General features: G+C 42.4%; 2 protein-coding genes across 6 annotated transcripts in view; one reads left to right on the forward strand and one right to left on the reverse strand.

Moving 5' to 3' along the window:
* LOC111954004 (disheveled-associated activator of morphogenesis 1) overlaps nt 1-9785 on the forward strand; it is a 118241-nt gene extending 108456 nt beyond the window's left edge. For all 4 annotated transcript variants that reach the window (XM_023973482.2, XM_023973486.2, XM_023973484.3 and 1 more), the window contains 4 exons: nt 3433-3493; nt 4118-4249; nt 5942-6112; nt 6975-9785. In XM_023973482.2, the coding sequence (XP_023829250.1) occupies nt 3433-3493; nt 4118-4249; nt 5942-6112; nt 6975-7184 (574 nt within the window). In that variant the 3' untranslated portion in view covers nt 7185-9785. The remainder of the gene's footprint in view (nt 1-3432; nt 3494-4117; nt 4250-5941; nt 6113-6974) is intronic.
* Nucleotides 9786-15334, reverse strand: LOC111954005 (trans-L-3-hydroxyproline dehydratase). Of its 2 annotated transcripts, none has more exons than XM_023973487.2 (6): nt 15228-15334; nt 12462-12933; nt 12115-12284; nt 11881-12003; nt 11448-11585; nt 9786-10971 (listed from the first exon to the last, which is right to left on the reverse strand). In XM_023973487.2, the coding sequence occupies exons 1-6, from the start codon at nt 15258-15260 to the stop codon at nt 10846-10848; spliced, it is 1062 nt and encodes a 353-aa protein (XP_023829255.1). In that variant the 5' UTR covers nt 15261-15334; the 3' UTR covers nt 9786-10845. The 2 variants fall into 2 exon arrangements, with proteins under 2 accessions (XP_023829255.1, XP_023829256.1); XM_023973488.2 differs by having other exon boundaries at nt 15224-15304.
* Between the last annotated feature and the right edge of the window lie 467 nt (nt 15335-15801).

Consider the following 15801-nt stretch of genomic DNA (forward strand, 5'->3'; position numbering starts at 1 on the left):
TACAATTAAGTTGTGCAAAGCACTTAGACGCTTACCCAGAAAGATTCACAGCTGTAATCACTGCCAAAGGGGATTCTAACATATTGACTCAGGGTGTTGAATATATTAGTGTTTTATTTTTCATATAAAAATTCCAACATTTGTAAAAAAAAAAAAATATATATATATATATATATACACTGCTCAAAAAAATAAAGGGAACACTTAAACAACACAATGTAACTCCAAGTCAATCACACTTCTGTGAAATCAAACTGTCCACTTAGGAAGCAACACTGATTGACAATAAATTTCACATGCGTTGTGCAAATGAAGAGACAAAAGGTGGAAATTATAGGCAATTAGCAAGACACACCCCAAAAAAGGAGTGTATCTACAGGTGGTGACCACAACAACTTCTCAGGTTCTATGCTTCCTGGCTGATGTTTGTGGTACTTTGAATGCTGGCGGTTGCTCTCACTCTAAGTGGTAGCATGAGACGGAGTCTACAACCCACACAAGTGGTCAGGTAGTGCAGTTCATCCAGGATGGGCACATCAATGCAGCTGTGGCAAAAAGGTTTGCTGTCGTGTCAGCGTAGTGTCCAGAGCATGGAGGCGCTACCGAGAGACAGGCCAGTACATCAGGAGACGTGGAGGAGCCGTAGGAGGCAACCAACCCAGCAGAGACCGCTACCTCTGCCTTTGTGCAAGGAGGATGCACTGCCAGAGCCCTGCCAAATGACCTCCAGCAGGCCACAAATGTGCATGTGTCTGCTCAAAACGGTCAGAAACAGACTCCTGAGGGTGGTATGAGGGCCCGACGTCCACAGGGTGGGGGTTGTGCTTACAGCCCAGCACGTGCAAGAGCGTTTGGCATTTGCCAGAGAACACCAAGATTGGCAAATTCGCCACTGGCGCCCTGTGCTCTTCACAGATGAAAGCAGGTTCACACTGAGCACATGAGCACATTGTACAGACGTGACGAGTCTGGGAGCCGTGGAGACGTTCTGCTGCCTGCAACATCCGTCAGCATGACCGGTTTTGGCGGTGGGTCCAGTCATGGTGGGTGGTGGCATTTCTTTGTGGGGCCGCACAACCCTCCATGTGCTCACCAGAGGTAGCCTGACTGCCATTAGGTACCGAGATGAGATCCTCAGACCCCTTGTGAGACCATATGTGACACACTGCACATTGTGGCCTGCTGGAGGTCATTTTGCAGGGCTCTTGGCAGTGCACCTCCTTGCACAAAGGCGGAGGTAGGCGGTCCCTGCTGCTGGGTTGTTGCCCCTCGCTACGGCCTCCTCCACGTCTCCTGATTACTGGCCTGTCTCCTGTAGCGCCTCCATGCTCTGGGACACTGACGCTGACAGACACAGCAAACCTTTTTGCACAGCTCGCATTGCTGTGCCCATCGCTGATGAACTGCACTACCTGAGCCACTTGTGAGGGTTTAGACTCCGTCTCATGCTACCACTGGGAGTAGAGCACCGCCAGCATTCAAAAGTGAACCAAAACATCAGCCAGGAACATAGGAACTGAAGAAGTGGTCTGTGGTCACCACCTGCAGAATCATCTTTTTTTGGGGTCTTGCTTAATTGCCTAATATTTCCACCTTTTGTCTATTCCATTTGCACAACAACATGTGAAATTTATTGTCAATCAGTGTTGCTTCCTAAGTGGACAGTTTGATTTCATAAAGTGTGATGACTTGGAGTTACATTGTGTTGTTTAAGTGTTCCCTTTATTTTTTTGAGCAGTGTATATTTATTTTACTTTGACATTAGAGTATTTTGTGTAGATAGTTGAGAAAAAATTAACAATTGTATCAATTTTAATCCCACCTTGTAACACAACAAATGAGGAAAAAGTCAAGGGGTTAGAATACTTTCTGAAGGCACTGTAGCTGTTGTGTGTATAAGCTATACCCCCAGCACAGCTTTCATTGTAGTAAGTTAATGAGGCGAGGGGCGATTGTAGTGGATAAGTTTGAATGTATCATCAGCGTGTGTCAGTGAATGGTCTTTTTTTACTACTGAGCCTATGAGTCAGCCTTGCGTCATCTAAACATGTGCTATGTCTTTTAGCCCAGAGGAACGGATGTGTGTGTGTGTGTGTTTGCGAGATTGGATCAGTTGCACTCCACAATGCTTCAATTGTAGATATATGAATTAATGGCTCTTTTGAACAAACACACACACACACACTCACTGATGTCATTCCACGTGACTGTGTGTAGTAGAAACATACAAAAAGTGTTTTTTTCCTCATTCACTCATAGAACTCGTGAGCAGTGTTCTGCAAGACCACACCACACACAAGTCGTCCAGGTCCCGAGGCAGCAAAGTATCCACAAACCATCACACTACCACCACTATGCTTGACCATTGGTATGAGGTTCTTACTGTGGAATGCAGTGTTTGGTTTTTGCCAGGCATAATGGGACCCATGTCGTCCAAAAAGTTATACTTTTCAATCATCTGGCCATAGAACTTGAGTCTTGATGATCATCCAGGTGCTTCCAGGTGCTTTTTGGCAAACTTGAGTCAACGTTTTGGACAGGATGGGTCCTATTATGTCTGGCCAAAACCAAACGCAGCATTCCACAGAAAGAACCTCATACCAATGTTCAGGCATGGCAGTGGTAGTGTGATGGTTTGAGAATGATTTGCTGCCCCAGAACCTGGATGACTTACCTTAATAGAAGGAACCATGAAATCTGCTCTGTATCAGAGAATTCTACAGGAGAATGTCAGGCCATCTGTCTGAGCTAAAGCTGAAGCGCAGCAAGACAAATGATCCGAAACACACAAATGGCTAAAAAGCAACACATTTGAAGTTTTGGAATGGCCTAGTCGACGTCCAAACGTAATCCCAATTGAGATTTTGTGGCAGGATTTGAAACGAGCAGTTCCTGTTTGAAAACCTACAAATGTCACTGAGTTAAAGCAGTTCTGCATGCAAGAGTGTGCCAAAATTCCTCCACAGTGATGTGAGAGACTGATCAACTACTACAGGAAGCATTTGGTTAGAGTCATTGCAGCTAAAGGTGGTACAACCAGTTATTGAGTGTAAGGGGGCAATTACTTTTTCCACACGGGAATTGGGTGTTGCATAACTTTGTTAAATAAATAATGTATACATTTTTGTTACTTGTAAACGCCGGTGCCCTTTATCTAATTGTAGGTTTTGGTGGAAGATCTGATAAAATTCAGTATCAAAAATATGACTAAATAGAGAAAATTAGAAAGGGGTCAAATGCTTTTTCACTACACTGTATTTCTAGATTGAAACAGTTCTATCTAGGCTAACACCATGGATGTGAAAAACTCTGTGTTGGTAGTGTGATTTTGTGAGAACAAGTTTGAAAGTTAAGAAATGGAACTTTGCAATTGAAGAGCTCTCTTGAGGATTTAACCTCTCTTTCTTTCTTTCTCTCTCTCTCTCACTGTAGCATGACTGAGCTGGAAAAGGAAATCAATAACTTGCGCAGTGGCTTGAAAAACGTTGAGAGTGTGAGTACAGTAATTGGTCCGGTCTTCATCCTAATTCCCTTGCTGTCATCGCTTTTTCTACCAATCCACACATTTTCCTCATTCATGACCCTTTTCCTTTTTTCTCTTATTTTCTTTCTCTTGGTCTCTATGATTGTTTTCTCAATTCATAGTACGTCACTCTCAATGGTATGTGGATCAGGTTGGGGTCAATTCTATTTACATTCCAGTCAATTCAGAAAGTACACCAAATTCCAATTCCACATTTTCCTCAGTGAAAAGCATTGATGAGATTGAATTGGAATTTCAGTGTACTTTCTGAATTGACTGGAATTGAAATTGAAGTAATAATAGCTGTAGTCAGTAGCAACCCTGATGTGGACTATCCTGCCACCAAGGGAACCACTGAATATTCTCCCAGGTATCATAGTCCACATCATTGTCAGACCTAAAGCAAGAGATTGTTTTGCTTGAGAGCAAATTGAACAGAGCAATTGGAAAAGTAGACTGGAATTCTAGGGATATCACTTCTAATTATTAAAAGGTAAAGTAAGCAAACAATGGGTGAACAAATTTCTTCCCCTCAGCTCTGTCACTCATTTTTTTCTCTCTGTCTCTCTCTGTCCTTTTCTTTCGCTCTGTCAGGAGTTGGAGTTCCAGAAGAAGCGGCCCCAGGAGGTGGGGGATAAGTTTGTGTTAGTGGTGAGCCAGTTCATCACTGTGGCCAGCTTCAGCTTCTCGGATGTGGAGGATTCTCTCACCGAAGCCAAAGAGCTGGTGAGTGTGTGTGTGTTTTTATAGGGCCATGTGGGAGTCTAAAAAGCTGTGCTTCCCTGTCCATGCCTATCTGAGTATCTGCCTGTGGCAGTCTTTAGTCTCTGATTGTGTTAGGGGAGTTTGTATGCGTGCCGTGTGTGCAGCAGATTAGGGCTGCCTCAGTTTCCTCACAAGGTACAGTAGCTTTTTAAACAGGCCTCCGTGACCCCCTGGCCACCCCCTGCGAGGTGTGAGAGTAACATCAGCACACAGCATGCTGGGAGCTTCCTGTGCTGCCGCCCCTGGCTTTATTATTGGTCCCTAGGGGGCGTCAGGAGACTGGGAGAGGAAACACGCCTGACAATGCTGGCTCTGGCTCCAATTAAACTGTTGCATTTTTATATAACATGCAGAATTGTGCACTTTTTGCTATAGAGGGTTAATGTTTGCTCTCAGATGTTAAATATGTTTAGGTGGTGCTGTGCAGATCCTCAGGCCACAGAATATCTCTAGTTGTAGTGAGCCATATACACCGGACCCAAACAGACACAAAATTCCCCTCTCCCCCAACCCCATCACACCACCCACCGGCACCTGTGGCGTTGCATGCCTCATATGGCAGTGATGAACTCGCATCAAAGGCATAGTAGGAAGAGCAAAGTTAACGGTGCCCCCCACTTCACCCCATACACTACGACAAACACACACGCACCCAGTTCTCATTTCTGCCCTAGGCCCAGGTTCACCAGCTGTAATCAGTAGCACATGAAATGTAAGTTAATGAGGGCTTCAAAGCCTTGCTGCTGCTCCGCTACCAAGGGAGCAGGACATCACTGTTTTACAGCAGAGCAGGACCCTAACCGCCACTGTCGTTGTTGTGTTTGTTGTTTTCAAACCCTAGCATTAGAAGGCTTCCTTCCTTCTTTTAATGACGTGTTAATAATATGACACCAAACACATAGAATCAAGGGTAGTGGGTCAAAGTAAAGGAGCTGACATTACTACAGACTCATTTACTGTCGTTATACGTCTGGAGAATCTGCAATGTTCTCAATTTTCTAACCCACAAAAATGTACTCACGGTTACATGGTTAGGACTTGTTTTGTCCTTTTGGTTTTTGCAAGCTATCCTCAATGCAGTTGTTTGTGATGGGTGATGGTTCTGTGTGGCTACAGTTGTTGTTGTTGTTCTGAATAAATGACATTATGTCTGTCTAGTAGTTGTTCTGTGTGTGTCTGTGCTTGCGTTGGTTGGTTGCAAAGCCTTAGCACTGGCCTGTATTTTGGTCCTGCTGCTGCACCATAAAGCTGATAAACGGTTTGCCGTAATGGCACTGTTGTTGATTCTGGAGTAACATCCTCTGGGAACGCAGGTCACACTATGATTTAAACACGTCTTGGGAAATGCTCTGATATAGATACAGTATATACTACTATGGTCAATATGCTCTCATTTCATCTCCGGTCAATATAATCACCTTTCTTCTACAATGCTCTCAGTGGTAATGTAAACCAATGTTTGGCCAAGAACAAATGCCTGTGTGGATCAGAAATAACTATATACACACTACCAGAAATAGCCGTACTTAAAAATCACAACATATAGCCAGAAATGGATGTATGCACACATTTTTCTCGGGTCAGAGGTGGTTGCAGTAAAAAACTGTTCTAGGGTCAGTGAATGTTTTAGTTAATCTCTTTTCAATCCCAAAGTTCCTGAGGGCGGTGAAGCATTTTGGTGAAGATGCCGGGAAGATGCAGCCGGATGAGTTCTTTGGCATCTTCGACCAGTTTCTGGGGTCGTTTGCTGAGGCGCGTCAGGAAAATGAGAATATGCGGCGGCGCAAGGATGAGGAGGAGCGCAGGGCAAAAATGGAAACTCAGGTGTGTACATACCTGCTAGTCCTGAATTTCATTAAGATTTCCCCTGACAATTCTCCCTTATTTCAATATCTGTGTGCTGTTTTGATGTCGCATTTAGTGCTGAAGATCGCAACCTCATTTCATTATGGATTTAAGTTACAGCTGTAAGGGTGAACATCACATTATCACAACCAATAATAACATTTTGATTACATCAGATATGTCACCAGGGCAATTTTCAGATTTTACATTTTCGTACCTCAAAAGAGGTCTTGAGTCTAACCAATTTCATATTCCATGCCTTTTGCTGATTAGATTGCATAACATGCATTAGGAGAGATCTGTAGGGATACATTTCAGATTAATGGGAAAGATTGGTCCCATCCAAAATCAGCTTTCCCTCTGAGTCCTTCAACCTGTTCATCTGGCAAAAATCCTGATGTCCTTTCATTCAAGTACAGAAATCAGATAAAATGCTCAATTAGATTAAGAAATGTGCGTCATGCACAGAATACTTGGACATCAGTCTTTTTCATCAGGATATTGGGCTGGATATGGTGCCACTGCTGGTACAAGCCTTGCTCTTGGCTCCATTTGCTTGTGAACCACTCGACAATGGCTAAACCAGCTACAATCTAACACTTCCCATGGCTCAAGATCGTATTGGAATGTTTAATGCCAGTTTGACTGAGACGTGGAACGTAGTCAATATGCAGAACACAAGGTTGACAGGAGGAAATTAGGTGCTTTTTGAAAAATATCACATCAGCTGTTGTCGTTACGCCTTTATAACAATAGCCCTTTTTCTTCCCCCATGTCTTTCCTGTCATGATCTCTCCATATTTCCATCTACCCTACGTTTCTGTCTCTCTCTCTCTCTCAGCTGAAGGAGCAGAGAGAGAAGGAGCGGAAGGCACGGAAAGCGAAGGCCAGCGGCGAGGACGACGGCGGAGAGTTTGACGACCTGGTGTCGGCACTGCGCTCCGGCGAAGTCTTCGACAAGGACCTGTCCAAGATGAAACGCAACCGCAAGCGCATCAACAGCCAGCCAGATACTGGCAGGGAGCGGCCAGTCACCAAGCTCAACTTCTGAGAGGTCCGGCCCCCTGCCCAGCCCTCCATCCTTTGATCCACCCACTGTCCATTTCACAAGCCTATCAACTCAAGACAACCCAGCCATCCACAGGCTGCTTCACCTCTCCTTTTGGCCTATACTGTCATCCGGTGGCAAACGTTGGGAGTGCACATTCTTGACCCAACAGACTCAGAGAAACGTAAAACCACGGTTCCACTCATCACAGTATAAAGTTCTGAAACATTTTGAGACATGTCAGGCTGTTAACCTTTTGAGGTCTGTAGGAGGCACCACTTCCATTGAAAACTTTGCTACTATGTGACAATAGGAGCAATTGATGAATGTGACCCAGATAGTGAATGTTGCAAGGTGGTCTACTGTTCTTCCCCCAAGATGGAACAGAAGGATAAAATGGATATAGACGTTTGTCTGGAAATGAATAACCAAATAAACAGAGTTTGAGGTGGAAGAAGTTTACTAAAACCAGGTTAGAGGCCTCTGACAACGCGTGTTATTTGTATTTCAGAATGTATCAAAATGGGAGGATGGACTGACAACACTATCGTGTGGAGGTCACCTGGGGCGTCATTTATAACCGTTGCGTAAATTTCACACAATTCCTGCGTGCACCATTTCTGAGAAGTCTGCACACGTACAAAAATATTGAGATTTATAAATCAGACCTGTCGTGACATGGGGACAATAACAGCCGTTATTTACTGTATAATTTGGAACTATTGGCATTAGGCCACGGCATGCAAAATACGAATTGTTGTTCGATATTTACTTTATCAATAGATTATTGGGTTTCTATTTCCTGCCTTGGTATAGACTCAGATTAAATAGGCAATGATGTCGCGCTCCTATCGCACAAGAAAAACGTCAGCCTGCCCATACTGTCTATTATTTTGCATAAACTACCGGTCTATTTACTATGTTGGCAGAATGTTTTAATCTTTAGCAATAATTTATGCTGTATCTGGAAAAGCACTGTCAGTGTCTGTAAGAGAAAACAATGGCAAATTGTCGTGGAGCCGTCAGCAGAACGTTTTAATTCAAAAATGTTTTGCATCGACTTTTCCTCACAACCTAAATATACTAAAATTAATATGCCATTTAGCAGACGCTTTTATCCAATCCTACTTTAATGCGTGCATACATTTCATGTATGAATGGTTCTGGGGATCGAACCCACTGATATGGCGTAGCAAACGCCATGCTCTACCAACTGAGGAGCACAAATATGATGGATTGCCAGTTCGAATTGTAAAACATTGTAGAGCAGGCTGCCAAAAAATTAGGCAATTACAGTAGGCCTATTTCATTGTAAAAGATCTGTATGTCGGTATTATAAACCGCGCTCCCTAAAATATTGCAAAACATATAGCCTATCTGTTTACTAGGCTTCTAGGTCCAATGAAATGGCAGATGCGCATGGTAATTTGTTCTATGTCCTTCGGGAATATGAACCCATCACGGCCGGAAAAGGTGAGGAATATATTCTACAATGGTTATGAAAATAAATAGGAAAAAGATTCCGATGTCTAATTATTTTGGATTCTAAAATTAAAAGGGATTTTCGCTCTTCTCACTAATGGCAAATGGCTGCATTCTTGTTAATATGTTTTCCAGTTCTTTATGAATATGCTTGTCATATCGCCATTTGCAGAAAATACTTGGTTGCAATACAATATTTCAACCACTAGCAGATGTACGTACGCATGGTCTAAAGTTAGCGACGAGGAGAGCACATTCTCAGTTCAAGTTACATTTTTATGCGTGAAAACTGGCACGCACCCATTTTGGGGTATATTTTGTACATACGCACGGTTTATAAATGAGGCCCCACGACTGCTGTGGAAAGTCACTATTTGCTCAGACCTCATCTGATATATACACCTTTATAGCCCATGTAACCTGTGGAAACATATTCTATGTCTGGATGGAATTGATTCCAATGACATTATAGCTTCACTAAACAACCCTCAAATTTATGCTGGAGCATGCTCATTCATGCTTGAACAGACACTATTCATGCTGTGTTTAATGGCAGAATCATTGGGCAGACTGAAATGTACAGGAAACACAATTTTTCAAGGCTGGGTGTTGGAACGGCATTTGGACTTGGAAGAGAAATCCAAAACCAGTGGAAGATGTATGTTGATCAACTATAGTTGACATTAAGAGGACATTTTACAGAGTGGACAAACTGTTTCACTTTTTTTTCCTGCTGGAATTGGGAATTTTGTATGTGGTGATTTTCTAGATCATTAACGCCCAACGTAACCAAGGATCTGAGTGAATAATTACAGGACAGGAAAATACTTTGTTGTTATCCAACAGCCTTGTCTGCCATTTCACAAAACTGTGGGCGCTCATATCAGACTCTAATACAATGTTGTTCCCCCCCATATTTCATGTTGTAATTAATTTAAAACCATATTCAGTCAATGCAATACTACTCGACCATGATTTCCTTTCACAGGAGTGCCCTCCTCCACAGTTCAACTGTGTGGCAAATTCTCTTTCACAATTTGAGATACCTCCATTGGGCTTCTATAATTTAAATATGGCCTTCCATTTTATGATGGAGCTGAAGTTAATAAATGGGGAAAAAGATGCAGGTTGTGGTATTTTTATTGGAAATCAAGGTGAAAATAACATTCCCAGTCACAGCTAAATGTGTCTATGAATGGATACATTTTTTTTTAAATGACAAACATCAGCCTCCTTCATAGTCACTTGACTACTTTAGCAGAAAATGTTTCTATAGCACCATCTTGAGGCCAATATGTGATATTACCCAATATGTTCCACCATGGCGTTGTAGCGCGACACGAACATTGATTTGCACATCCCTTAATGGGAGGCTGAACTGACTGATTTCACCAGTTTTCCTCCTCATAGGAAATGTGATTCTGTCATGGGGGTGTGGTTTATAATAATATATTCCATTTATCAGACGCTTTAAAGTGTACATACCGTAGGTTGGTGCACCTTAATTGGGGAGGACGGGCTCGTGGAAATGGCTGGAGTGGAATGGTATCAAACACATGGTCTTCCCGATGTTGTAGGCACAATGCATTGGTAATGAAGGGGGATGTGTTTTTTCATCCAATACAACTGTTGGATTTTCAAATACAAACAGCGGGAGGTCTCAACCCCTAGGGTAGGGGGAAAAAATGTTTGAGAGAATCAAAGTTCAAAATGTTTTGTGTATATTGCACCAACAAACTGACTCCTGTCCAGACCAGTGTGTCACAGCTCTCCCATCGCTGTGTACCAGGCGATGACTGGCATGACTGAAATCAAAACCCAATCCTCAAATATCCAATAAATCTGAGACATTGTTTCCTTAAAAATACTGACTTTATGACCACTACAGGACAGGAACAAACTTTGTTATATTGGACACCTGCTCATGGAAGTTGACCTTAACCATGCAGATGTTTGAGGGAATTCCAACAGCCTTGTCTGCCATTTCACAAAACTGTGGAGGCTCATGTCAGACTCTGCATACAGTACATACAATATTTATGATCATTACTGATGCCACATAGGCCTTCAACGAGAGATGTTTTTTTAACGTTTTTTTTTTACAATTTATTTGTAATCTGATATGGTCCTTTGCTTGGATGGAGATGCACTCAAAAGTTGTTGTGGACACTGGTAGCTGCTCCTATTTCAGCAGGAAACCAAGTTTTAGCTTGTCGTCACTTTCCTGCACAAAGCTGGCCACGCCAGTGTAGTGTGCTCTGCCAGCCACCTCAACCACCACAGCCTTGAAGTCTCCACATGTGGTGTCCTGTGCAAAATGGAGAGAGAAGTAATTGGGTGCATTCCAGGTAGACAATTATAGAACTTTGTTTATGCTTTAAATAGAATATGCATAAAACTGAGTTTACCATACGATTATTGTACTAGTTTTGGGGTAAGCTTTTGTGTGTGTCAAATATCTTTGCACCAATTGTTCAGCAATGTCAACTGCAGAAAGCAGCAACAAGTCAGTGGCCTTCGATCAAAATGCTGTGTTTTGCAAAGACAAGGTTATCAGTATTTCTCCCCCCATGTACAGTATGCTCTTATTTGCTCCTCTGCACCTGCTGCACTATCAAGTCTGCATAGTGCATACAGACCTTCTGCTATCCTGAAATTAATATCAATATAACAAGACAAATCATACATTTTGAGATATCATTGTGTTAATGAAACAAAGCTTAATTGAAAACTTCCAAAAAGGCTTTGAGAGGCATGAAAAGATATTGGAGACAGCCCTAGTACCTGAACAGCTTTGCCAGTGAACAGAGATCCTGTGGCCCCGCTCTGGAAGGTCCTAGTCTGGTTGAGTTGGATGAGGCCTTTATGGTACTGGAGAGCCACACGGGCAGTGACCCCTGAACCTGTAGGGCTTCTGTCCACCTAGCCCATGTGACGTGTCAGAGAACCAAAAAGGAAACAAAATCAGACCACATTAATGAAAGAAGTCTTGCTATAGTTGCAGTTAACTTGAACTCTTCTAATTTGAATATCAAAGGACTTATTTACAAATCACTGTCTACTTCTCTCTCCAATGTTTATCTATGCTTGCCTTTTTACTTTTCTTTTTAAACCTTACTTCAAATCATATGGTGATATGACCGGTAGCATAGGTATCATGTACAGTGGCTTCTGTTGAAGGCTACTGTACCGTGGCAGGATTTAAAGTTAGTTGTACCTGGGCATCTGCAAACACACACATGTTAGCAGTGGGCTCTTGGGAATAGGCATCTTTTCCATCCGTGAGGATGGTGCCATAGAGGAAGGCTAGGTCCTCACTGGTTGGGTGGTGCAGTTTTACCTAGGGGAACCACACATTCACAGGGTTATTAATCTCCTAGGTTGAAGGATTTAGGACATTGAGGTGGCCATTAAACTGCAAATTTACAGTTGGGCTAGAACAAATCTTTACCTGAGATTTGACAGAGTTGGTCACTGCAGTAGCTGCATCCACCAGATCCCTGGTCTTGGACTTGTTGATGTCCAGGCCAAATCGCTCTGCACTTACAAATGCGTAGAATGCTCCTCCGTAGCTTATATCAACAGTGACTTCATCATGCCCAGGCACAGCAACAATTACATCTGACAAAAAGAGATTTAGTGTTGATAGCCAAAGGCAACCAGCAGCCAGCAGTGTAAAGTAATTTGAGATGGTGATACCTTGTATTCTACAGAACACAGATCCATATTTCCTCATTGCAACTCTATATGCAATATTACTATGTATTGAAATGCTTGATAGCAAAGAATGTAACTTACCTGTTGCAAATGCAAACGCTGGAACACTGTGGAACCTCACACCTCCGGTTTTACCATTGGAGTACTCCACAAATGCCTTAACCAGGCCACATGGACAGTGTATATTCACCTGCGTCTCTGGCGACCTTGGCTCTTGAACAAGTTTGTAGTCTACAGCGAACCTCCCAAGAGCGATGACTGCGTGGCCACACATGGTACTGTAACCTTCGTTGTGCATGAAAAGAACCCCCAAGTCGGCTTCAGGTATCTCACTCTCCACGACCAGGGCTCCGTACATGTCATAGTGTCCTCTTGGTTCGAACATCAACACTCTCCGTAGGTAGTCCAGATGCTCTCTCACATAGCGTCGTTTGGATAGCACACCCTCGCCCTTAACCTCTGGGTAACCACTAAGGATAATGCGCAAAGGCTCTCCACCTGTGTGCATGTCAACCACAGAGAGTACCGATCCTTCGTGGGGTGGAAGCTCCATCTGATTTCAACAAAAACAGTCAACCAGAAGGTTTGCATGCAATTTTCTGTGGTGTAATAATTGATCGCTAGGTAATGGGAATGCAACAATATCATCCATTGGGTTTATCTACCTCAGGTTAGGGCCCTGTGTTTTGCCAATCATATAACACAGTTATATTTTATCCTGTATTTGAAGCCTAATCCAGAAATTAGAACTACATAAAAATTTCAAACAATGGTCTGAGGATTGTGCTGGAGCATCTGACATGAAAATGGGACAGTTTGATGAAAAAGCTTTAAATAAAAGTTAAAATATAGCAGGGTTGGGGTTAATTCCACAAATTCAATTCCCTCTCCCTGTAAATTCCATTTAATTCAAATTCCAAGGTCAGTCTGAATTCAGAGATGGGGGCGGGGAGTGGCGAACATTAATATAAAACATTAAGAACTCTTTCCATGACATGGACTGACCAGGCAAATCCATGTGAAAGCTATGATCCCTTATTGATGTCACTTGTTAAATTCACTTTAATCAGTGTAGATCAAGGGGAGGAGACAGGTTAAAGAAGGATTTTTAAGCCTTTGAGCGGGATATGGTAGTACAGTAGGTGCCGGGCTTACCGGTTTGTGTCAAGAACTGCAACGCTGCTGGGTTTGTCACGCTCAGTTTACCGTGTGTATCCAGAATAAAGGTTGACCGATTAGTCGGAATGGCCGATTTAATTAGGGCCGATTTCAAGTTTTCATACCAATCGGAAATCGGTATTTTTGGACACCAATTTAGCCGATTTAAAAATAAAAATAAATAACAATTAAATAAAATGTTACACCTTTATTTAACTAGGCAAGTCAGTTAAGAACACATTCTTATTTTCAATGGCGGCCTAGGAACGGTGGGTTAACTGCCTTGTTCAGGGGCAGAACGACAGATTTTTACCTTGTCAGCTCGGGGATTCAATCTTGCAACCTTACGGTTAACTAGTCCAACGCTCTAACCACCTGCCCCTCATTGCACTCCACGAGGAGCCTGCCTGTTACGTGAATGCAGTAAGAAGCCAAGGTAAGTTGCTAGCTAGCATTAAACTTATCTGATAAATGTCAATCAATCAATCATAATCGCTAGTTAACTACACATGGTTGATGATATTACTAGTTTATCTAGCGTGTCCTGCGTTGCATATAATCGATGCGGTGCGCATTTGCGAAAAAGGACTGTCTTTGCTCCAACGTGTACCTAACCATAAACATCAATGCCTTTCTTAAAATCAATACACAAGTATATATTTTTAAACCTGCATATTTAGTTAATATTGCCTGCTAACATGAATTTCATTGTGTCACTTCTCTTGCAACAGAGTCAGGGTATATGCAGCAGTTTGGGCCGCCTGGCTCGTTGCGAACTGTGTGAAGACTTTCTTCCTACGTCATTTTAGAGAATTTCGTAGTACGTCCAACCGCAGACCACGTGTATGGCGTTGTTGGCAAACAGTTTGATGATGTCAACGTTATGGTATGGGCAGGCATAAGCTACGTACAATTAACACAATTGCATTTTATCTATGGCAATTTGAATGCACTGAGATACCATGACCAGATCCTGAGGCACATTGTCGTGCCATTCATCCACCGCCATCACCTCATGTTTCAGCATGATTAATACATTGCCCCATGTCGCAAGGATCTGTACACCAGTCCTGGAAGCTGAAAATGTCCCAGTTCTTCCATGGCCTGTATACTCAGACATGCCACCCATTGAGCATGTTTGGGATTGTCTGGATCGACTTGTACGACTGCGCATTCCAGTTCCCCGCAATATCCATCAACTTCACACAGCCATTGAAGAGGAGTGGGGCAACATTCCACAGGCCACAATCAACAGCCTGATCAACTAACTATATGCTAAAGATATGTGTGGCCCTGCATGAGGCAAATGGTGGTCACACCACAGACTGACTGGTTTTCTGATCCATGCCCTTACCTTTTTTAAGGTATCTTTGACCAACAGGATGCATATCTGTATTCCCAGTCATGTTAAATCCATAGATTAGGGCGTAACAAATTAATTTAAATTGACTTATTTCCTTATATGAACTGTAACTCAGTAAAATCTTTGAAATTGTTGCATGTTGCCTTTATATTTTTGTTCAGTTCAGAATGAAGTGTATTGAATTGAGTAAAAAAATACATTAAAAAAACACCTACAGATAGACCGTATTCAAAACAGTTTTTCAAGGTAGCCTATGAAGTTAAAAGTAGTTCGAACTATGCTATTAGTGCAAAGCACACAGGGCATGCGTAGAGTTGTTTACCTACTTTCTTAGATCCAATCCTGCTATTTACATTCATGGTACGCTGCTTAAATGTCCGTTCCTTTCTTTCCGGTATTCAAATGCAACTTCAAAATAAAAGTCAAAAACATTTTTTTTAATCAATGGCTTCTAATATTATTATTTCAAGCAAATGTGATTAAATGATTAATGAAAACAAGAAGAATTTGGGATTTCAACTCAATTATTTCAAACCAATAAGTACTAATTCAATATTGAGACTGGTATTTATAGGCCTGTAGCAGTGATGTCGTGATATTTCCAGCATGCGGCGCTGTTAACACTTTCCAAAGACCTTGATTCTATTTGAGACAGTTTTACATTGCAAACTCTACTACACCCAAACTCAAAAGGAAATGATTGGGTACTGGTGTGGATAGACGAAATCAACGTGCATATGCATGGCTGGTTTGGGGGCGGTGATAGGTTTTGTTTACACGAAACAGTATCCCTTTCTGAAGGTCATGGATGCATTCGAGCGGATCACTTTTGTCAAGTCCTTTACCATCGTTGTTCACCGTCTTTCAAAGTGTGTTGCATTCTGGGGCACTTTTTTTATT

Source organism: Salvelinus sp. IW2-2015, linkage group LG28 (genome assembly GCF_002910315.2).
Source record: "Salvelinus sp. IW2-2015 linkage group LG28, ASM291031v2, whole genome shotgun sequence".
In the NCBI taxonomy this organism is placed as follows: domain Eukaryota; kingdom Metazoa; phylum Chordata; class Actinopteri; order Salmoniformes; family Salmonidae; genus Salvelinus; species Salvelinus sp. IW2-2015.

Coding starts and splice junctions, on each gene's coding strand:
- LOC111954005 (XM_023973487.2), bottom strand. CDS start 15,260: ATGAATGTAAATAGCAGGATTGGATCTAAGAAA. Junction 12,934..15,227: donor GCAGGATTGGATCTAAGAAA/GTAGGTAAACAA, acceptor TGTTGAAATCAG/ATGGAGCTTCCACCCCACGA. Junction 10,972..11,447: donor TCACTGGCAAAGCTGTTCAG/GTACTAGGGCTG, acceptor CATTTTGCACAG/GACACCACATGTGGAGACTT.